General features: G+C 39.9%; 2 protein-coding genes across 3 annotated transcripts in view; both read right to left on the bottom strand.

The window, feature by feature from the left end:
• nsg2 (neuronal vesicle trafficking associated 2) overlaps positions 1-2643 on the bottom strand; it is a 51225-nt gene extending 48582 nt beyond the window's left edge. The window contains exons 1-2 of the mRNA XM_068331645.1: positions 2376-2643; positions 1832-2008 (exon numbers count right to left, since the gene is read on the bottom strand). Coding sequence (XP_068187746.1) covers positions 1832-1960 — 129 coding nt within the window. The 5' untranslated portion in view covers positions 1961-2008; positions 2376-2643. The remainder of the gene's footprint in view (positions 1-1831; positions 2009-2375) is intronic.
• Positions 2644-6391: 3748 nt separating this feature from the next.
• cpeb4b (cytoplasmic polyadenylation element binding protein 4b) overlaps positions 6392-23067 on the bottom strand; it is a 31024-nt gene continuing 14348 nt past the window's right edge. The window contains exons 5-12 of one of the 2 annotated variants that reach the window (XM_068330797.1): positions 19538-19588; positions 15454-15477; positions 14002-14172; positions 13783-13872; positions 13334-13452; positions 13070-13184; positions 12078-12259; positions 6392-11012 (exon numbers count right to left, since the gene is read on the bottom strand). In XM_068330797.1, coding sequence (XP_068186898.1) covers positions 10785-11012; positions 12078-12259; positions 13070-13184; positions 13334-13452; positions 13783-13872; positions 14002-14172; positions 15454-15477; positions 19538-19588 — 980 coding nt within the window. In that variant the 3' untranslated portion in view covers positions 6392-10784. The remainder of the gene's footprint in view (positions 11013-12077; positions 12260-13069; positions 13185-13333; positions 13453-13782; positions 13873-14001; positions 14173-15453; positions 15478-19537; positions 19589-23067) is intronic. The other variant, XM_068330798.1, reaches the window with a different exon arrangement.

The raw sequence follows: 23067 nt of genomic DNA on the forward strand, positions 1-23067 counted from the left end.
CTTGGGCAATAATATTAAAGATCAAATGTACATTCAAATGTGTTCAAAATACCCTTCTTCTACATTATAAAAAAAAAACTGTGTAAATAAATGAATGTATTTATAAAAGCGCTTTAGGGCATTCAGGGAACGCCAATGATACTGTAACCAACACCTGAATGTAGCAAATAGGACACGTTCTGTAAGGCTGTACAAATAAGAACTCTAAACTTCAGTGCAAAAGGAAACAGCCGAAAGGAAAAAATAAATGCATCTACCAGCACCTCTAAAAGTCACAAGTCAAGACACACTGTTTTATTTATGCTATAAATACCGTAATTTAAACTCAGCCTTTGGTGGTATACATCTGCGCTGTGGCCTTCAGTGAAGATATAACATTCTAAGTAGTGAGCATTATATAGACATTATAATAACCATAACCTTTGATCATACGGCAGTTGGCATATCTGCTTGAAAAATAGTTGAAACTAATCAATTATTCAAAAAGGTAGCATTGACTTTTCTCGCTATTCACTAATCAATTCAATGATTAATAATTCCAACATAAATGAGATGGCTTTCTTGAAGTCTCCCTGTATGGAGGAGGATGTGCCATCTTAATGATGCAATGCAATCCAGAGAGCGTTCGATTTCATCTAGGAATAACATCGGTGATTGATCAGGACAGTCAAAGACTTACTGACTGTGAGGGTAGGGTTCAGTTGACATTAAACACCAATTCTGTGTAAAACTGAACTGTAATCTGAGGCCAGTCTGAGTGTGTACTTTTCAATGATGCTGCGAGGATACAATTATTTGGATACTTACACAAGATTATAACTAACAGGCTAGTGATTTAATTTTATGAGACTGTTGACATCAAAGTCAAAGTCAGCTTTATTGTCAAATGTACCATATATGCACGACATACAGCATGGAACATTCATCATGTTCCACAACAAGTCCTTTCTCAGAATCTCAGGGTATAAACATGAATTCATGAAGCTGCAGAATGAAATCCCCCGCAACAAATGCATAATTAAGAAGAAGAAAACCCACTTTATTAATCCCGTAACAGGGAAATTACTCTTTACACTCTACATATCTTTGTGTTAGATACAGGATTTTTTTGGACAGGCCCCTGAAACACAACCACAACACACAAAGGGCCAGCGAGCATGCAGTTAGGAACACAAAAGTACATGGGGAGGCAGACTGAAGGGCAGCGACATCGGGTGGCGCCCCAATTGAGCAGCTTGTAAGGGGACGGCGCCTTGCTCAAGGGCACCTAGGCCAGGAGGCGAGATGACACCTCCCAAAGTCAGCTCACACACTCTGATGATGTCTGGCCGGAGCGAGAAACGAGCCGCTGATGTCTGGCCGATCTCTGGTCATAAGACGTCCGCTCGACAGCTGAGCCACTGCCGTCCCTTCATACTGTATGTGCAAGAGAGCTTCCTATTGTCTAATTCCATTAATTTTCATAACGAGCAATCAGTGCCTCTCTCTGTCCCGACCCCATGGAAACACCAATAGAATCTCCATGTTGCTCTGCCACCATGGTAACTGGATTAAGGAACTGTGGTACAGTTATGTCAAGATGATAAATGACAGTCTGTCTGGCTCCAGATCTGTCTCTGAATTTCTGCTCCGAAACCAAAGACATGGCAGAGAGAGAGAGGTGAGAAGAATAAATATGTGAACAGATTAAAGCTCATGAGTGGGTGTGTTCTGGGAAGGTTTCCGGGTGTGATAGAAACAAAGAGTTATTAGAGATAAAGGGAGATTTAGAAGACTAGACTGACGCACAAACATGCTGTAAAGCCCATTTAATTAGGCTGTAGTCTCTCACCTTGTCAGGTGCTTGGCTCTGGAGGTTGCCCACATCCAGCGGGGTGATGAGGGGCACATTCTGAAAGCCATCCTCGACGCTAACAGGTTTGGCCCCTTTGTCCTGATGATTACTCCCCAGTTTCACCATGTTTCACCGCCTTTTTATATACCCCCCTTCTTTTCCTGAAGACTGCTCCTGAACAGAGGAGGTGTTGGGAAGGAATGATTTTACCCCACAGCAAGTCAATGAAACCTTGCAGATTGGTTAATAGAGAAGCTTCTAATACCAGGAGATTAAAAAATGTTGGAGATTTTAACTTCATTCCAAGCCACCTAAGCAAACTGCAAAATATACTATGTGATAAATCTGACTGTTATAAAATGTTTAGCCGAGAAATATGACGAGATTAATTAGCGAGTAATAAAGACTTAAAGATTTTATCCTCCAGTATTAATTCTTTGACTATATTTACAGAAAAACGAATACAAAATGTCCCTTAAAACCATAGTTTTCTTAGCCACACCTTAAAACAAATGCGTCCGCCTTTAAAGCAGTTACTTACGACTGATCGTCCTTGTCCTCTGCTGCGGCAGCGTGTGAGTGTGGACGGAGGCGGAGAGACGCGCAGGGGACCAGGTGAGGCTGGAGGATGCGCTGCGGCGCCGCCGCTGCTGCTGCTGCTGATGATGCTTCGGGAGAACGACGCTGCGCTGTCGGGCACAAAGTGGACGTCTGGCGGGAGGCTTCCTACCAGCAGACAGCCCAGCTCTTCGTAAACACCACCTCAGACTTCACCGAGCAACTGCACCCGGCCGCTCACACCGCCGCTAGGGGGGATCCTTTCTCCCTTCGGGAGTCTCGTTTGTTTGGCCTAAGTGAAATGTTGCCTTCACTGTCACTCGTAAATATTTTATCCTTGCTGATTGGGTTAGGAGTTGAAGTCGTGGCATTCGGGCGTGTTGTTGAGGTTTGTTTTTTGTTTTTTAAAAAGAGTTTGATTAAATGTTCTGAAGAAAATAGAATAAGGCCCGAGGAAGACTACGTCAGATTTTGGTGGTGGTTTAGATTGTCTGGATACAAAAAAATGTGTGGAGGATGCTCTATTCTCTGTTTCACCACAGTGGAGCAGAGACAATGGCAGGATTTATACAACAAATAGTAACGCTGGAGATGTTTACATTTTTTTCTTGTAAAACCTGCAAAGTAATGATCAAACCAATGTGATTGTGTGAGTAGGTCATCAAGGAGACTTATTTTGTGAGGGTCAAAGTATCATGAGACAGATGCAGCGAGCGTTAACTCGTTGTGTGTGTTTGGTTTTGTGACGTGAAAGCCAAGCTTTGAGAGCTAAAACTGTAAGTATATTAACATAAATCAAAAAAGATTTCGGAAAACTTCAGCAGGAATTTTAAAAGCTGTAATTATGTAATTATTTAACTATTGTATTTCCATACAGTCATGTTATTAATTCAGAATCAGTTAGTTGTGCTTCCAAAGTGTCCCATCCTACCAGAAAATTCACACCCCAGAGACCTTCAGTTTCTTTTAATAGGACGTGAAAGCATCATAGTCCATGTGTTTACCGAATGTACTTTCTGGATGTAGAGCGCCATCTAGTGGTTTCATGACTAACACACAGTTGAATGTGTGAGTGATTAAAAATAAAACTACCGTCAGTCTGTGAGGAAAAAAGTTGAAAAATAAATGTTGGATCATATTTATTTGAATTTCAATTTTTATCTATAATTATTAACAATAATGTTATTTTGTATGATACAAACATTATCCTCAGAACAAATAATATATTTTTTAAAATTACAAGTTTATAGATCATTGTAACAAATCAGCAAATAAGTGAATTTTAGGAGTCTGAATAATTCCATCAAAGTGAAATAGTTGTCATCAAAATCATTACATTACAGTACTGTAATCTGTGAGGTGGCCATATTGCAAGTACAGCGATAGACTCTACAAGATGCTTTTGTGCTCATCTGACTTGATCTCTCTTAAAATAAGCACAAGTCTCAGTGAAATCTTTTTTTCATCCTATAACAGCGTTAAATCTGTGGGACTTCACACCTCCTTTAACCTACCTGAGGATGTGAGGCGATGACTAAAACCAGTCTGGGCCTGCTTACCAGCAAGTCTTCACTCCAGTCTCATCGTTCCTGTGCCTGAACTACCACATTTGCCTGTCCTCCTAGACAGTGAGTGTATTTGCATGCAGAAACAATGAGGGCATATTTTCATCTTCCACATGAGAGCTATCATGTGTCCCTTGCTTCCCATCCAGTGGTGTTCGTGCCAGGCTTACCGGAGCTTATGAAGCCTGCTGCCAAAATCTTGGCCCTTCATCCTGAACAAGCGAGGGAAATCAAACCTCTTCCTCCAGGCAGAACTGATCTGACATTGAAGTTATTCTAGAGAGCTCCCGAAGCAATACTGCATCGAAGAAACAGCTTCCTCTGCTTGCTTTGTGTTATAAGGTAATAACAGCAGAATCCTCTCATTTCCTGAAGGAAACACTGACAAGTGTGTGTGTTTGTTTGTTTGTTTGTTTGTTTGTTTTGCCTTTTTTATGGAAGCAAGAACTAGTTTATTCCTCTGCTACGACCCATAAAAATTCCTTTTAATTCAATTTAGTCCCTAGCATAATTACTAACCTAGCTAATAATACTATTGATATCATAGCTGTCTGATAATAGACCTAATAATAATATATTACAATAATAATAATATTGAAAATTATTATTATATTATTATTATTATTAGCAGTAGCAGTAGTAGTAGAATGACTGCTAACTCCGGAATTAAGTGAGATGATCTGTGAAAATATAAGTATGGTGGCTTTACTTGATGTAATCATTAATTGTGATTAGTTATTGTCAAGTTATTTGGGTTTTTCTTGACATCGTTTCTGCCCTAACTTGAAAATGGCTTGTAGATGGACACAGAGGATGCTTTGGGGCAACTCAGCTCTTCCTTCTGGTTTCATTTCACAGTTTGTTCACAATATGAGTCAGGTTTTGAATAACAGCAGATGTAGTGGTAGTAGTAGCGTAGCAGAAGAAGCATAGCAGAAGGAAGAGCTGAGTTGCTCCAAAGCGTCCTCTGTGTCCATCTACAAGCCATTTTCAAGTCAGGGCGGAAACGATGTCAAGAAAAACCCAAATAACTTGACAGTTGATAACCAACATCGTCTTTGTAGCCCTCCACACTGATGTCACCCTGCAGCATGGATTTCTTTGTCTCATCTGTTCCACCCACACACACGTGCAGGCTCCTTCAATTTACCTGATCATCCTATACCTGACCTCTCAGCTCAGCGCTGCCCTCAGCCATTGTACTACAAGAATTACTTTGAATGTTGAATGTTACTTTGACTGCTATTGGTATTAAAATAATATTTTTTCAAAAGAAATATACTACAAAAATTTAGAAACCAAACGACATTTACTCAAGTCTATTTTTGACTTAACAGTTATTAATTTTCGTTATCATGAGTTTGTATACAGGAGATCTGTTTTCAGTCCATGTTAAATCAACGTTCCTGATGGAGGACTTGTCTCTAGAAAGGTTGGTTTTCAAAGCTCTTTATTTCTACGTCATAAGCCCGCTGTTTGTCTTGTAATAATACAGTTTGGTACAGAACGTTGCCTTGAATATATGCTAAATGATACATTCATGACACAGAGAAAAGCTTTCACTTTAGTGCAAGTAACAATTTGCAACCAGCTGGTGGCGTTACTGAGTCACCAGTGGGCTTGTTCAGTTGTTCCTGGAGAAAGCAGGACTCAATCGGCTGTTTTCATGGATCCACGAGTTAATGACCTGAATGAGTGATGTTTAACGCTGTTATTCAAAGGAATGGAATCCAAAAAAAGGAATCAAAAATCTGAAAAAAAAAAGTTGACTGTTCCAAGTCAACACATTTGAAAAGTAAGTGAGCACAGTAGTTCAAGAAAAGGAGCATCAGTTGTGGATCTAAGTTATGGGAGGTTCATTCATATCGTTCAACAGAAGAGATATTTAGTCTATGTAGTTTATCCTGTCTTCAGTCCCTCAGTCTAAGAGTTCATTTTTGTTAGTAGTTTTTGCCAACTGCCAGTAGACTATATTTTTAAATTTAAAAATGTTTTTTACTCATGAGACTCAGCTTTCCACACAGTGTGAATATCATCAATTACATTTATTCTGATCATGTGTTCTGATTTGGACCATTTCCATATGGTGGTCCTATATGAGATACAAATCTAACTGCCCTTGATATCAGATCAGATTTCCTGTGGCTTGTCTCTCACTGAGCACGCTCACATCAATGCTGGTGGAGGAAGTTAAATATGGGAGATAGAAGTTGTCAGCTTAATGCCTAAAACCCTTCAATCCAATCCAGTTTTGTACTCTTGATTTTAAACCTCCAAAGATGACTGTCACTACATCAAACAACCCATGAAATAAACACCAGCATATCTGTCTGTCACACGGCGGGTCATTACCAAATCCAACAGCAGGTTACCAAGAAAAAAATGAAAATTTAAATGTCAAAGGCTGAAGACATAAAACCACACATTATTTTCATCACAGTTAAGATTTATTTCATTCAACATTTCACATTACAAATATTTAAAAATTATGCATACTGTTATAAATAGTTGGCTGCAAACAATTAAATAACATTAGATTTTTCTTTTTCTTTTCACTAGCACTTCTACAGACCAACTCCTAGAAATATGAACATATCCGTATTACATAACTTAATTAGAAAGGAAAATACAAAAATAGGAACTTATAAAGTGAAATGACAATAAAAATTAAGGTGATATCTTAAGTAAAAAATGCTATTAATAAATACAACAACCTTCCCATAGACAGTTAAAAACTATTCAAATCTTGCCATTAAGTAACATCGTTAACAGACAAATATTTAAATATTTATTTTCCTTCAGAAAATGTGAACCATATATTGTGGAGAACAATATAGCAATTAGTAAAAACTAGACACTTTAACATATTAAAAGCTTCACCTCAAAAATATAACAAAAATCTGATCAAAATTATAAAAATCAATTATACATTCCAATTAAAAATATACCAATAAACGGCTAAATACATTGTTGACCTAATAATTACAATGCAATCAATCACAGTAGCTTAAAATAAACAAAATAAGCAAATGAGCACAAAACCTTTAATGTTTGAAAAATAACTTCAATTATTTATATTAGTACAAATAGTTTGATTTCTTTTCTTTTTTACAAACACCAGCATGAAAAGGATTACAATAACAGTAGAAAATGACTGTGAAAAACATATTAACATCTTCTTTAATTAAATGTCTGCAATTAAAAATGGCATTAAAGAATTACATTGCAAAGAGTCTTTATCTGGAAAAAGGTTCAAAAGAAGTATTGCACATAACAACTTGAAGTTAACTTGCAACATTTACCACATTCAAGTCTTTAAGCTCCCCTTCCTCCAGATAGGTCTACATAAGATCACCTCGACAGACAGCGGGGATGAGTTCTCAAGTCTTTTAAACAGTGTTCATAAGGATGCTGCGAGTCCTGCACTGCCAAAATGGATTTTAAGTTAGTTTCTGTCTTGTTTCTCGTCTTATCTCTCTGTCATGTGCATCCTGCAGAGGTCTGCGAATTGGGAAGCGAGGAGGTCGACATGTGGGGAAAGGACGGGAGGGGGGGGTGAGGTGTGGAGGGGAGGGGGGGGGGTCAGAGTGGGTTTAAGGGTGTCCTTAATAACTTAATAGTTGAGAAACATTTGGTGCACACCACAACAGTTAATTTTAATAGCTAATTCATGTACTTGTCATTTTCTCTTTTTAGTCATGCATGCTAAGGATTACAATAGGTGCTAGTTGGCAAGTTCAAGAATATATATATATATTTATATATATTTATATATATTTTTTTCAAATAGTAAAATATCTAAACACCAAACATCCATTCTTGTGATACAAGATTCAGCATTAAGCGTGAACCGAATTTGCATTCTTATAATAAATTACGCTCCATCTATGGAGAGGAAACCAAGACAGAAGTTACCATTTCCCAACTAGTTATATCAATGTTTAGAGACGTTAACATCATTTTCAAATTACAACTTTTTTTTTTTTATTTCTCGCCATGCTGTTATTGACCAGACTGACTGGAAACATCTAGTGTACGAAAAGCTAAGACCAAGAGAGCAATACACTTTGGTCTCTCCTCAGATCTGAAGTCGCATCAACACAAGTGCGCACTTAGTTGTAAAGTTTCCTCAGCACTGAAATGTATAAAAAGCATAATTGAAAATAATATATATTGAAATCACTCAACTTCTTTTTCTTAAAATGAACATTTCCATATATGCAGATCTCTCAGTAACAAAAGTACAAAAGCTACCTTTCACAATGTGAAAAATTGAGGTATTGCAAAAAGGAGTTTCCCCATTTGTGAAAAATGTGCCTAAAATGACTGTTGGAAAAAGAAAAAATATTTAGAAAAGTAGTGCATAATAAATGTTTATATGTGCATGACAAAATAATTTAGCTAGAAAACACTGTACCAAAAATCAGCAGGCCATGTATAAAATAATCTTCTTTTTTTTCATCTCATTTAAAAGCAAATTCTTCACAAAGTGTTTTAACTTCTTAAAATGCTCACCTACCACACCCACACAACTAATGTTCAGGGTGCAAAACTGGTGCGACGACACCACGCCGATATGAGGATACGTTTCTCACTAGTGTGGATAATCAAGTTTCCGTTCTAACTCCCTGACATATTTAAATGCTCGGCTAGTAAGTTGCCACTGAGTTACTTCAAACGTCAAACAAATGTGAGGATTACTTCTACTTTTGTTATGTGAATGTGCACGTTTGACTTTCCCAAACACGCAGACCTACGTGAGGCGAAAGAAAACCATGCCTGTCCGGTGTGCACTTCCATTTGGAGCCAGTGAGAGTGTCTGCAAGTCCTGTTGTTTTACCACCGGTGTTCTAATGGGTCTTGACCACACTGTCAAATATACTCTATATATGTCTATGTTCCAAGGCCAATCTTTGGTTTGCTGGGCTTGTCAGTTGAGCAAAACTGCGTAGAATTGACAGACACATGTATGAACAACATCTCTGGAGAAATGAGAGAGAAGAACAGAACAAAAAAAAACCAAACCAGAAATGAGCTACAGTATGACCCACTACTCCAAAGCCATCTTTGGTTCCCAAAAGCCACTGGGAAGAACAGACTCATCAAGAGCAAACTGCATGTGGGTAACAAGTGTCTAGTAGTAGAGCACACTGCAGAGACTATCTTCATTTATGCTTCAAAAACACTGGATGCTGAGTTGGACTAGCTTAGGCAGGAGAAAGGGTGTAGCGTTCGCCAAAAGGGCCGATTCCTCCATGACTTGAATGTGTGCTGACAATTCAGAAATCAGAAAAAGCTATAATTGCTCCCTTCTCTCCGGGGCGCAAAGTCGAACTTATTCAGTAATGAGCTGGAATAACTGCACTAACGCACTCCAAAAGAAACCTAACAAAGTCGGGCATTTTCTCGCTTTGGTGGTAGCCCCCGTGAAAAACTGCAGTAAAAACGGTGGCCAACTGGAGAAGGTACCTTCACTTCAGTCCTGACAGATCTGGATTCAAACCTCAACTGCATGCAGACACAGGAAAGCAGGCTTGGATCCATGAGAATGGGGCCTCACCCTCTGTTATTGCTGCTAGCTTTGCAGCAGAGGCAGCAGGCAGACATGACAAGGGGGAGGGAGAAAGGGAGGACGACGTGGATGGGGTATGGGGGGGTGGAGCTGGACTCTTTTACCATTTATCCCATCTGTCTCTCCTGTAGCATCGCCGCTTACGATACGACGCTTCACTCTGTCGTTAGCTCTACCCCAGGTAGGATTACAAAAATGAGGAGGTGATGAAGTAAACGAGTATAAAACTGTGCCAGTCACACCACACTGCTGCACCCCTTCTTTCTGGGGGAGTGCAGTAGTGTTGTGTGACTGCTGCACCCCTTCCATCTTTCTAGGGGGGGAGGGAGGAGGAGGACACCAGCGGTCGAAGATGCTTTTCTTCGCGGAGGTCATTCTTTTCTTTAACGGTATTCGGCACATTAGCAGCTGAGTTTGAGGTATTAGTTTTTTTTTTTGTATGTCAAAATGGAGATCAAAACCCAAATATGCATTGCTAAAATTTTGTTGTGGTGTTCAAGTAATATCAAAATATTTGTATTGAAAATCATAAAAGAAAGTTACAAACACTTTGATGTGGGAGGGAAAAGAATGAATTTTGTCCTGCTGTGGACCCTCTCTTTTCCTCTAAGGGTATTCAGATTCAGCTTTGGTTAACAAATAAGGGTTTCGTATGTCGAATCTGCACTCCTGGAATTGGAAATAAGTGCACTCTTCTTCAGCAAAGTCATTCTCAATTGTTATTTGTCCTGGAGCCTCTCGTATCAATAGAAAGCTTGATCACACCTCTCAGAGACAAACAGCCGATGATGAACTGTTTGTTCTGGAGATGCAATATTAAAAAAAAAGCAGCTCTGCTACAAACAAGTCAATCAAATGTCAAAAGAAGTGAATTTGTTTCGGGGTGGCTCATATCAAAGTCAAATTGATTAGCAGAGTACCATATCACACCTCAAACCTTCCAATATATGTTTTTTGTTTGTTTTTTTCGAGGAGTCGTGAAAGTATTTTCAAAAATCAAATGCAAAAATAAAATCATGCCACAAATCTTTTTCCTATCTGGACATATTTAGATATAATTCCAGTTTTTTTCTTTTCTATCTTTGAAAATATATATGTATATCAACTAAAAGAAAAGAAAGAAAAAAAACTTTCAGTGAAATTAGCGCAAAAAAAGAACCAGCAACAGAAAAGTGCATTTATTTGTACAATGATTTGCGACTCCTGCACTACCTGCCCTCCTGCCCCCGTTTGCCTCTCCCGCTCTGTCGTCCGCTCAGTTCCAGCGGAAGGAGATGTGACGGGGTCTGTCGCCCCCTTCCTTCACCAGGGGTTTGTGAAACTCCCGTCCGGCGCGCGAGTGGATGGCCGCCCAGCAGTACTCGCAGTAGTACTGCAGACAGGTGACATTAGCGCAGAAGAACGGCGCAAACTTCCCACCGCAGCGAGTTCCCTGGCACTCATCACAGAGCTGGTCATCCAGCACGTATGGCTTCACTTCCACCTACAACCAGAGGGGGCAGTCCAGAATTAAAGATGAAACTGAATACAAAAATGTAGGTTTGATTTGATTTTGTATGATATCTTCTTTGATGGCCTCTATAAACTGCAAAAATATAAGAATCTCTCATCCCTAAAGAAAATTCACGCAAACTGATGTTTACCGGCACAATAAGACACTGGCTTGTCTCCTCTTGCAGCTACATTGTTTGCCTGTAAATCTATTAATTCAAATTTTAATTTAAATTTGCTGACTTCTCCTTACATGACACAGTACCAATATAGCATTCTTTGGTTTTCACAGTCCCTCTCTATACCTCACTAGACTTGTAAATCAGTCACTTGGCGTCTTGCTCGGTGTTGTGGGATTATGCCATTAACAGTCAAATGTCAGCAAACCGCTACTAAATTTGCAGACCAATTATGCAAATGACAAAACAACTCATACCGCTTTTTTATGTTGCCGCTTCGCTTGATTTTTGTGTTGGCATTGTACTTTTCTTGTCTTTTCCACTCCCCTCCTTTGAGTAAGAGTAAATACTACTGCAGTCGATTATAGGCAACCTTTAACTGCAACACAGTGAGTCCTGAGCTGCTGGCAGTAGCGTGAGTCACTGATGGTTGCAGCTTGAAGGCGTAACAGAATAGTGGACGTGATCCGAGCAGCCAATGGATAACAGCGCTTATGTGGAAAAACACGTCATGTGACTTAAATCTCTCTGACTGCAACATTATAGTCATTAACCAAACTCCACCTGCCTGTAAATGTTTTCTTTCTTCTGTTTCATTCTGTGCTACTAAAGTGAGTCTGTTCCTGTTTTACTCCTCACTGGAATGATACAATCCATTCACACTTATATAAGTTTTTTATTTTTTAGTTTAATTCAAGTTTTCCTCCAGTGAGAAAAACAGTTCTGTATATAGCATAGAATCGGAAGAAGAAAAAGGCAAGAAGAATTTGTGGGGAACAAAACAGGAAGTGAGATCTGAGAGGCAAGGGGGGGGGGGGTAAAGAAGGGACCAAGAGGGGAGGCCAAAAAACACTGGGCTCTCCTTTCTTTCCACTCACCCGTTTATCGATTTCTCCATGCTGCAGCTGCACAAAGCGAGCACTGATAGCAGCAATGTAGCTCTGCTGATTAGAGAAGGCGACCCGCCCTGCTCCCTTGGGGTACTTCAGCTCAGGGTCTGTGTCGATGCCAGCGTAGCAAACCCCGCCGTAGAGGCGGTCCATGATCATGGCCAGCTCCACTGCAAAGGAGGAAAGATCAGAGTTAATGAACATGTTCACAAAAACTTTAAAGTCAAAAAAACATAAACGTTCTGAAATATAATGTGACTTTTACATGCACACAGTTGTTGATCTGAGACCTTAAAGTCATCAACAAAGATGGTTTTAAGTGGAGTTTAATGAGAAATGTGTGGGAGTAGTCTACTACTGACACCGCAACAATAAATCAATAGAAGTTTTTGTGCTTGGGTTCCTTTTTTTAAAAACAATTCTGTATATTTCTTAGCAACAGTTAATAAATGTTTGAATTGGATTCAGACAACCCTGCAAATTTTCAATGTTTGATGCACGGGAGATTATTATAACCTTCGCCACAGACAGACGTCATCACACCAGGCTAAAACACTGCATAGCAAATATTAGCACAGCACAAATAACATCCTTCTCAGGATAAAGACGAATTTAACATTCTGCATAGTCCAGCACGCCACAGAAGGACTTCCTGATTGGACCAGTGAAGGTCAGTGTAGCAGGTTTCACCCAAACACCGATTCTTTTTAGCTCCGGCCTCCAGCAAACCTGATGCTTATCATCGACACAACTGTCTCATAGAAAAGGAGCACTGGGTTTAAAGCTGGAACTTAATCAAACGTGAGAAGGGGACGTGTAATTAGCCTCACTCGTGTGATTTACAGTACGCAGCTAATCAACGGTTTACATTGCTGACATAATTAAAGTATCTCAAGAGCCCATCAGCAGACATGTTCGTGTCACGCGCCGACATTTTAGTTGCAAGTCAAACACGGACATAACATTAAAAAATATGATACCTGCACGGAGCGGACGTGGGACCCCTCCAACAAAGATGGTTTTCCTCGGGTCCAGAGGCTGAGATCCATCCATCACAAAATCACTATCGTTCAGGTTCCAGGGGCGGATCTGGACCTGTCGACACAGAGCCAACAGATCTTAGCTCTAGAAACATACAGCTGCTTATGAAGTCTAGTAAAAGTCCTAATAACGGGCTTCACTGAGTTAAGTAAGACACAGTGGGAGGTGTAAGCAGATCAGGCTGACGGTGTGTTCCCACTGACCGGCTTGTCTTTGATGGTGGGGCTGGACACACACAGGTACAGCTTTCCGTCCTCCTCGATGCAGGCATCGATCAAAGCCTGCACTGAGCTCTCATCCTGGAAGAGAAGGAAGGCGTAGCCTACACAAAAATACACAACGGTTATTCATGGTGCTGGGGGACGCACAAAGACATTCTGCATTCACAGCAGGAGGGCATAAAAATACAGAAAAACAATCCACGGTTATAAAATACTTCACATAAGAGAAAAGACAAAGTCAGACTGTACACACACACACACACACACACACACACACACACACACACACACACACACACACACACACTGGTAAGGTTAAGACGTGGAAAGTTTTGATTAAAATATATCATAAGCAGTTTTCAGTTAAACAATAAGCAATTGATGGATGGTAGAATGTAAAATAAAGCTGCAGTGATGACTCTGAAACCTACCTTTTGGGGGAAAATAAGATTTGCTCTCTGCTTTGTGAGGCCAGTCAACAAACAGGTGTCCAAAACGCCGAAAACTGGCTGTAATTTCATCTGAAATGAAACAAACAAAATAAATTCTAACTTTACTCTCCACTCTTTTCTATATTACATTAATAATAAATATTTAAAAAAACAGCTGGCACAGGTCAGGGGAGAAAACTTTAACACATCCTTTTTTACCTTCATCTATGTCTGGAGGCAGCCCTCCCACAAACACCTTGCGTGAGTAGCGTTCAACACGCTCGCCGTTCTGGTGTGGGAAGCAGTGTGGAGAGCCCAGCCCTGCTAGGCCCTGATCGCCACGCTCATCATCAGGAAAACCATCCTCCATGGGGAAGAGAGAGGAGTGGCCTGTGAGAGGGAAGACGTGGGGGGGGGGGTTTACTTCCTGAACAGAGATCTCTGGGTGACAAAATCACTTTCGTCTTGTATAAATTTGCATTCACTTTTCATTGCAGTGGTTATCCACCTGCCAGGTTTTCTTGATCTCACATCACCTGCTATCATTAAGGCCTAAAGCTCATTATCAATGATGCATTGACATAAGTCTCTATTTCCTAAGGCACAGCATGCTTTCAATAACCTGTAGTTTGACCAAAATGTTGCGTGTCTTTGACACCACTTTGACATCTAAAAGTAGGATCAAGGAAGGAAATGTCCTACTGTCAGGTGGAAACAGTGCAAGTGAGAGTGAAGGGTATAAAGAAGACAGAGGCCAGGGGGGGATTATAAATTAAATAACATTAATGTTGTCTGATTAAAAACAAAACATACAAAATAAAAAAAAAATTAAAGGCTTTTGGGTAAAGGCTAGATTGCAAAGGAAAATGGGCAGAAACAAAAACGAAAGGAAGAAAAGTACCAAACACCGTCTTTCATTTATTAGCTGCTATGACTCATACACAGCCAGCGATGTCTGGAGGACTGGACGTGCATGCAGGTCTTCTCAACAACACAGTAAACCCCCACTGAGTAAGTCTAACTATTTTCACATCGGAGTGTGTGTGTGTGTGTGTGTGTGTGTGTGTGTGCGCGTGTGTGTGTGATGTAGAGGTTAAGCCGTTGCTGGCTTATTCCTGCTCCTATACAACATGCCCTGAGCTGCTTTATAAAGATTTATGCAAGGGGGTTAGCTTAAGCTTACAGTATGTGTGAGAGTGTCCAAGGCCTTGTGTCAGTGCTTCTGTTGCAGCGAGTGGGAATCACATTCAACGCTTTCAAATGCTTCTTTGTCTCATTAGCTTTTCCACTGTATGTAACGCTAACAACCATCGTCTGGTTGGAGAATTTTGCAACATGTTCATGAAAATGAGCAACAAAGCAAGGCAGGGTCGAGAGTGAAAAGTGAAGCGCACACACACACTCGAGGATGACAGATGCAAAAGATCACATCACAAGCTTGCAGCAAGGCTCCACACTTAGAACAATCATGCAGACAATCACGTCACTTTATGGATACAAAGCGCAGAGCTATTTAGAGCTTGAATGGCATTCATTTAACAGACAACACCCCATAGCCAATATAATTATAGCAGCACCAATCACCATAACAACATAAGTCAAAATATTAAGACCGACAGATTTGAATTTAAGCTAGAAAAGTGACACATAATACCCATTATTATATTTTACCTCGTCTCCTGCCATAATTCCTGGCTGCATGTGGAATAAGGACAAATAAAAAAAAAAAGAAGGTAATTATAAAATGTGAATAATATGTTGAAATAAAAGCACCAGGTGGTCCTGAATATAGACACAGAACGTTTCCTGCCCGCCCTCGGTTTTATTAATCAGCTGTGTTTCAGGATCAGCCAGAAGAACTGGCACTATACATGACTTCCATTGCCTCAATAGTGGAAAGTCTGTACAATCAGATTCAACTGTAGCACAACTTATCAGCTCACTCCTTCAAACGGTTTAAAGGGTACAAGGAGAAAGGGGAGATCATCCAAGGACTGGACCTTGAGGTACACCATAGTTACTCAGACTTGATAAGATATTATGACAGGATAATAAGCACACTGATTTTACTACACAAACCAATAATCTGCATTCCAATAGCACCAAATAGTTCACCACAGTCAAGCAGCAGTAGAATCCACATTGGAATTGTGTTGATGAGAATGGGCGATTCAGCACAGAGACAAGACTGAAATCCATCCAGTTTGTCACTAGAATCTAAGCTTTCCAAGTGGCCGTGGTTATCAGTCTGTTTGTTCCTGTGAATCTAACTGAGGTAATAAAAGAGCATGAACAAAGCTCAACAACAATGATTGCCTGCCTCCTTGGGGCGCCACCGCGGGCCTTTAAATCTAGTGACATGTCTTTTTTTTTTTTTTGAGGGACTGATGGTGGAAGTACCAACGGGATTGAGCTATCTGGTTGTGTTCCCATCCCTCTGAGATATGCCTGTGTGTGACACCAACCAGGAATTCACTCGTGCATTTGTGAGGTGAAGAGAAAGTGAAAACTGTCATCACTCGGTAACTCTCAACCTGGGAGGAAACAACAACTATGTACAGGGAAGTGTGTTATAATTTAGAGAACCAAGTTAAAGGGGTCCTATTATGAAAATCCCATTTCTTCAGGTCTCCATATATACATAGTGGTCCTCCCTAAACCAACCAACTCCTATAATCTGGTAAACATACTGCATCAATAGATATTTGGAGTTTTAGGAATTCATGGCTGATACCGAATCAAAACGATCGGATTTTACTAGACTGGTATTTGTGACGTCACAAAGGCCACTCTGTGATTGGACAGAGCTTGCTGGAATGTAAAGATTCAGCAATGAGGCCACTGATGATTCGACAGACAGGAGTATTTCCCGAGCAACAGTGTCCCTTCAGACCTCTCAAATAATATCAACAGTAGTAAGATGTGATAACAGAAACTCCAGAGAAAAATGTGACAATCTGCTCCCATCAGGAACGTCTGGGAGACGTGGGTGCAGCTCCTTCCACTGATGTTCAATAACAGGGCCAGAGGTGAATGTAGATGAACATTTTCTCCCTTTCTGTGGAAAATGCCCCTTCTGGCGAAACATGCCCAGTAAGCCATGCAAATATGACATAAAAATCTGGGCAGCTATGCAAAACCAGATTTACACAGGAAATTCTGCAAAAACAAGGAAAATTTTTATGTTATTTTTACCAGCTGTTACCTTGGACAAGAACTTCTAAGGAGGTAACTCACAAAAAAAAAAAAAAAAAAAGACAGGCACAAACCTGAGCTGCCCCCTAAAATGTTGCAGGTCAATGTCAAGGCTCCCCTTCCCTCAGTTAGTTTTTGTTTGACCTCGCTAATTTACTTTTTGTATTCTCTCTAGGTCTGCTTTTCTCTTTGAAAACAAGGAGTATGCTGTCAGCAGAAAGGCCCAAGGGGCCACAACAAATATTAAAAACAATCTTTTCATGGATAAGGAAGATGTAAGAAAAAATGATCAATACTTGTTCCATTGTATTTCATGGCTGATTTAAGATGCGGTTCAAAACCGACCATTAACACAGGAGATACTACGTTACTATGTAGAAAGAGATTACATATACAGTATATATATATATATATACACACATATATATATATATATACGTGTGTATATATACATATATATACACTCATATATATATATACACTCATATATACTGTATATACACTCATATATATATACACACACATATATATACTATATATATATAGTGCGCCCTAGCGTGATCGCGCATCAACGATTGCGACTCCACCTCATTGCGGACTTTTGGTCGACAGTCACGTGATACCGTACGCTAATTCTATTGGCTGACGGCATCTGGAAGTGCGCTACGTTCCATCAGTCTCAGACTTTCGTGAGACACTAAAATGTTTTAAACAGTCTATCAGAGTGTGGGAAAATGTAATAGAGAAAGTGGTTTAATATCAGTATGGGGAGGGTTCATACATTTTTTAATTATTGTAAATAATAAGATAGTTTGTTGCTATATCGTGTAATTCGCTAATTGCGTGTGGTTCCTGGAACGCATTAACCGTGAGTAACGAGGGCGCACTGCATACAAGTTTGTATGGTGCGTGTTATCAAACAGACTGCAATTACTAGACCACTCACAAATCTATTTTTGTTTAATTCAATTTGTTTAGAGAACTGCTTTTAAGCCATCTAACAGGTTCCACAACCAACAGTGCAGTTCCCATCATGTGTGTACACAAGGCAATGCTCTTTACAACTCATTCCATTTTAATGTGCTTACTGTGAAATATTTTCTTTGACTCGAGGTGAAGTTGAAGCTATTGAAAATGTGAAGATATTGAAACCTAGACCCATTTAAAACTGTGAGAAGAGGGAGGAAGGAAGTAACATAAGAAATAATCCTTAGCTCCCTTTGTGGACTTTTTAACCCAGATAAATGAGGAGCAGCACAGAGAAAGAGAGAGTGAGAAGGCGAGAGAGAGAGAGAGAAAGATACAAACAGTAAAGCAGATTGAAAGAGAGCAGAGCACTATAAATATCATGTACGTGTCAGAGAGTGAGAGAAAAATAGAGATGAGAAACAAGCTGATAAAGCTGGGTGGGGGTGACAGAAAATGAGTGAGGGAGATCAGGAGAATGGGGAATACAATCTGTGTATGCTTAGTTGACAGAGAAATAGAGAGAGAGCGAGAGAGCGAGAGAGAGAGAGAGATGGTGTTCAACCACTGAATCCTGCCTGTCCACTAGCACCATCTGTCTCAGGCCTTTGATGACAAGTCCTGACCATGTGATCTCAACATGTGACACAGTGATCTTGTGAGGAATCTATAGTTTAACATCCTGATCCCAAAAACCAGAAGGCGAAAAACTACAACACAACCAATGAAGGAGAAGAAGATGTAGCTGAATATTAAACCTAAGCTAATCAGTGGGTGTTAATGTCTTTATTTATTTTATATGAGGAAATAAAACTATGAAATCTAATCCACAGGCATAAAACCGTTACGAACAGGACACTTTGGAACACAAATGCACAGCAGTCCCACTCTAAGGGAACATTTTATGTAACATTCCTTCCCTTTATTATCTGGTGTCATAAAAAAATTTTAAAAACATTCTCTAGGTGTCAACTCATCCGCTTTAATTCTTCTTAATTTATTTATCTGAGGAACCACGTCAGCAGAACAGTTTGTTGGTTCAAACTATTTTAAAGTAGACAAGTGAAGAAATAGCCACTTTTCATTTCATGCCAGCCTTTACACAGAAGAGAGGCTCTGAGGAGAGACGAAACACTTTGGTTGGATTCCATCCCAGAAAAGAGGACGTACAATGCCTCAAAATCACCAGACAAAAAAAAAAAATCAGGGTCATCTCACACCATCTAAATAGCTCCACCTGCAGCTTTTAGTGAGTTAACTGCAGATTTAAAAAGAACAAGAGAAAAACTGAGACACAAGCGTCAGTAGAAATGAATCACGCTAAATACGAACCCACTTAGCTGGAGAAATACTGGCAAGAATTACCGGAGGGAGGACAACTTTAGTCTCACAACAGGATCTAATTTCTATTTAAATAACCCTTTATTTAACCTGTCATATGGGGTCTTATTTTCAGATTAGAAATTTTTTTCTGAAATAATTAAATACATTTGTTGGAAATAATTCTCCAAATGTTGGATGCAAGTTCACTCTGAATTTTAAGCCCTCTGGTGTTTGTGGGCCCCAGAAAATCCCAGCAGGTTCCCCTACGTACCGTTGAGGGGCAGAGGGTTGTCCCCTCCAGGATGAGGGAAGCCAAGGCGACCTGCAAGGACAGACACAAAATAGAATGTTTTCAATATAGCTGAATGTGAAAACAGACAAAGAGGTTGAATTGTTGCTTACGTTTAAAACTTTTGTTCCTATGTAAATCTTTATTGAACATATATATTGATGTTTAATGGCTGCTATGCTGAAACCTACTGTAGGCTTCATTTTAATTCTAAAGGACTGTATAGCATATACCCCCTATACACTGACCTAAATGGAAAACATAGAAATTACAGATAAACTGAGAGAACGATGTCACTGTTGTCAGTTCTACAGTATGCTCATGATGACAATTTTTATCAGTGTTACATTTACTTTGCTAATGGGAAAAATTTTAACAGTTCTGCAAACAATGCCTGATAAAGGGGTTCTAAAAAAGGTTGTTTTGTGCAGAAGAACACAGTTAACATTGTGTGTTTGTTAATCATGGCTGTCACAGATGCATGACCACGTCAATCTTCCCATTGAAGCCTCCTTTTAAAAACACAGGCCTCTTGACTCAACCTTCTTTCTGCTTGGGGCTGGGCTAAATGGAGTACGGGCTGCAACTATTGGATATTTTTTCAACGATCGGTCTGATGACTGTGTTAGCTGATTAATGCTGTGACCAATTTATCCACCATTCCTAAGGTCTTCTTTTTGGCTCAATTAATGGAACATTAATGTTAATTTTAGCAGCATAACCTGTATGTGTTAGGATGTATTCTAGCATGATTTTTGGACTGGGGGAATTAATTCAACTGATTTTGTCCAACTGATAGACTGAGAACTGAGAAACCGAGAAAGAAAACAGGAAATATAACTGAACATATTTGGTAAGGAATGATGTAGCAGTGAGTTGCCATGAAGGCAGGGAGCCAGAACTGTGTGATGATGAAGATGATGAGGAAATGTTTTGAGAATTGAGTATCTGAGGTTTTATTAATATTGTACATGTATATCCAAATTCAACATTTCTAGAGTCCAAGTATAAAGTCACTTGTATGAATGATGTGAAATGTTCTGAGGCTACACAGAAAGGAAGACAGATTCTTCCCGTCTACGCTTGGATCTGTGTGAAGCACACCATCTTTCGGAATGAGACTGACCTCCATTCCTCTCTCCCTCTCTCTCCCCCTCCTTCCCTACCTCACCCTCCCTCTCTCTTTCTCTCTCTCTCAGCTCCATATCATTCATTTTCTATGTGCCACTTTCCAGGCCGGACTCCTACCCACCCTCATCCACACAAATACATGTTATGATGCAAAACAAGCTTCAAAGTTATGCGAGGCCTGCTAGCTGCAGAGGATAATGAGATGAAAGAGCTGAAATAGTGAGGCCATTGTTGTGTGGGTACGGCCTGCTCTGTGATTGTTAAATTCCGATCCCTCGGTCACGTGGAAACGTGTTAGTCCTTCCTGCACATCTCGCCTATTGAACACCACTGTGCTCAGTAGAACCAAGACTCACAGACCGCAGAAACCAGGACAGACCACCCGTGGCTTTGGGAGCTAGTGTTCTACACTGTAATGTGGATTTTCATATGTTCAAGCACACATTTATCACAGCCTGAATATTATTACAATACAAGCTCACTCGCTATGTTGTAATCAAAGTAAAATCAGGGGTGCAAACAAAAACAAGGGCACACAAGAAGTTCAATTCCTCTAAAATGTAATATTAAAATCTGTATTTTCATCATGATACAAGCCAATGGTGACCCGCCCCAAATCCATCCGATCACAACTTGTCACATTGGATGTTAAAGGTGAACGCAAAGCAAGTGCTTCACATCAATGACGTGATGCAGGATGGTGTGTGCCCATTCCCTGAACTTTATTTGCATGCCGTGGTCTGTCTACATGTCCGGCACGGTAATAGTTGTAGCACACGCGTGCGCAAGCACACACCAGGCAGTGTTGTGTTTGTGTGGCGGCTGAACAGAGGAATCCTTTCTGTCAGTCAGGACAATGCTAGAAGCAATTCAAAGGCAATTTTACTGTAGACATGTTCCCTCAACTGTTCTCTGGTTTGACTTTGTTCAATATGCTCTGCTGCCAAGAGACATTTGTGCTCTGATTATATATATATATGAATGTGCTTGTGCACACAAAGGCTGTGTTCATTTTATGTTCATGTATGTGTCCTTATAAGTGTGTAACAGAGAGCAGGAGAGGGCACTGTACACTTAGGTTTGAGAGCAGAAAACGCTTAAATAATATGTGCTGTAATTATATTTTTTGATTTACTTTGCTGTGAGAGAAAGGGGGATTCTCTTCAGTTCCTGTTACAATTGGCACGGCGTTGTATAAGTCCTGACTATAATTACGAAAACAAGGAAAAGATAGAATAATCTTTTGTAGTAAGCCGAGGACTGAAAAACCAAAAAAAAGGAGATGGGATGGGATATGGTGTGATGCATCATGTGAAAGTAATAAAGAACATTGGGTGAAACGATTATTTGTTGTATCACAGCTCCACCACAGATAAACAACACATGATCATATTCACACTAAATAATTAGAGTCAGTTGGGTTCCACATTACCTGTGCTACACTTCCTCAGCAGAACACATACCTCTGAACAATCCTCCATGTCTGTTTGGTTTTCCACACCCACGCCCCACCCCTGCTCTCCATTTCATGGAAATTGGTTTTAGCTCTTGTAGAATGCTGAAACATTTCATATCTTTAAATCCTAGGGAAATTAAGTTCAAAAAGAAATCTTTCATCTGCCAACTTCATCCAGATATGGAGGAAAATCTATTGGGTTATTTCCTGCCCCAAGGCCCGACGTCACACTAAATTTCTTGGAAATTCATCTTGTAATTTTTGTGTAACCCCGCTGACAGACAAACAAACAAACCAAACAACCAAACATCCAATGGGCAAGGTTGTAAAAATCTCCTTGGCAGACATAATGAAGCAGAAGTTTGTGGCTTCCAATTTCAAAGAAAACTTTTGTTTCTGGTGCCAACCTCTTACATCTAACATTTGCAGGACTCCGCCAGAATGGCTGAACAAAGACACCACATACGTGGCTAATAAGCTAACCTTTGTCTTGCTCTCATAAGTATGTATTGTGGGAGGATCTACTTTGGTAAATCATTATAATATCAGATCACAGCTGGATGAGTGGGTGAGAGGCCAAATTCAGACCAAGGTGATAGTGAAGTATCTAGAGCTCATACTCATACACATCCTATTAGATGTGTGATTACCTAAGAAGGACAGTATTCTAGTAGCCATTACTGGATGAAGTCTTGTGATGTGATCAAAGAGCTTGGACTCTAGTCTATAACAATGACAGCCCAGGCTCTCGTTTCTAAAGGATTCCTTATGAAATATAATCACTACCAGAATCACTCCAAAAACAAACCCTTCCTTGACTAAAAGCTGATATCAGCCAAAGACGTGTTTGTCACCTAAGCACTCCCTATCTATAATTACTGTCAACTACACCCTCTAAAACAATAACCCACACTCACATTCAATA

The sequence above is a fragment of the Antennarius striatus genome, chromosome 13 (genome assembly GCF_040054535.1).
Source record: "Antennarius striatus isolate MH-2024 chromosome 13, ASM4005453v1, whole genome shotgun sequence".
NCBI classification, from domain to species: Eukaryota; Metazoa; Chordata; class Actinopteri; order Lophiiformes; family Antennariidae; genus Antennarius; species Antennarius striatus.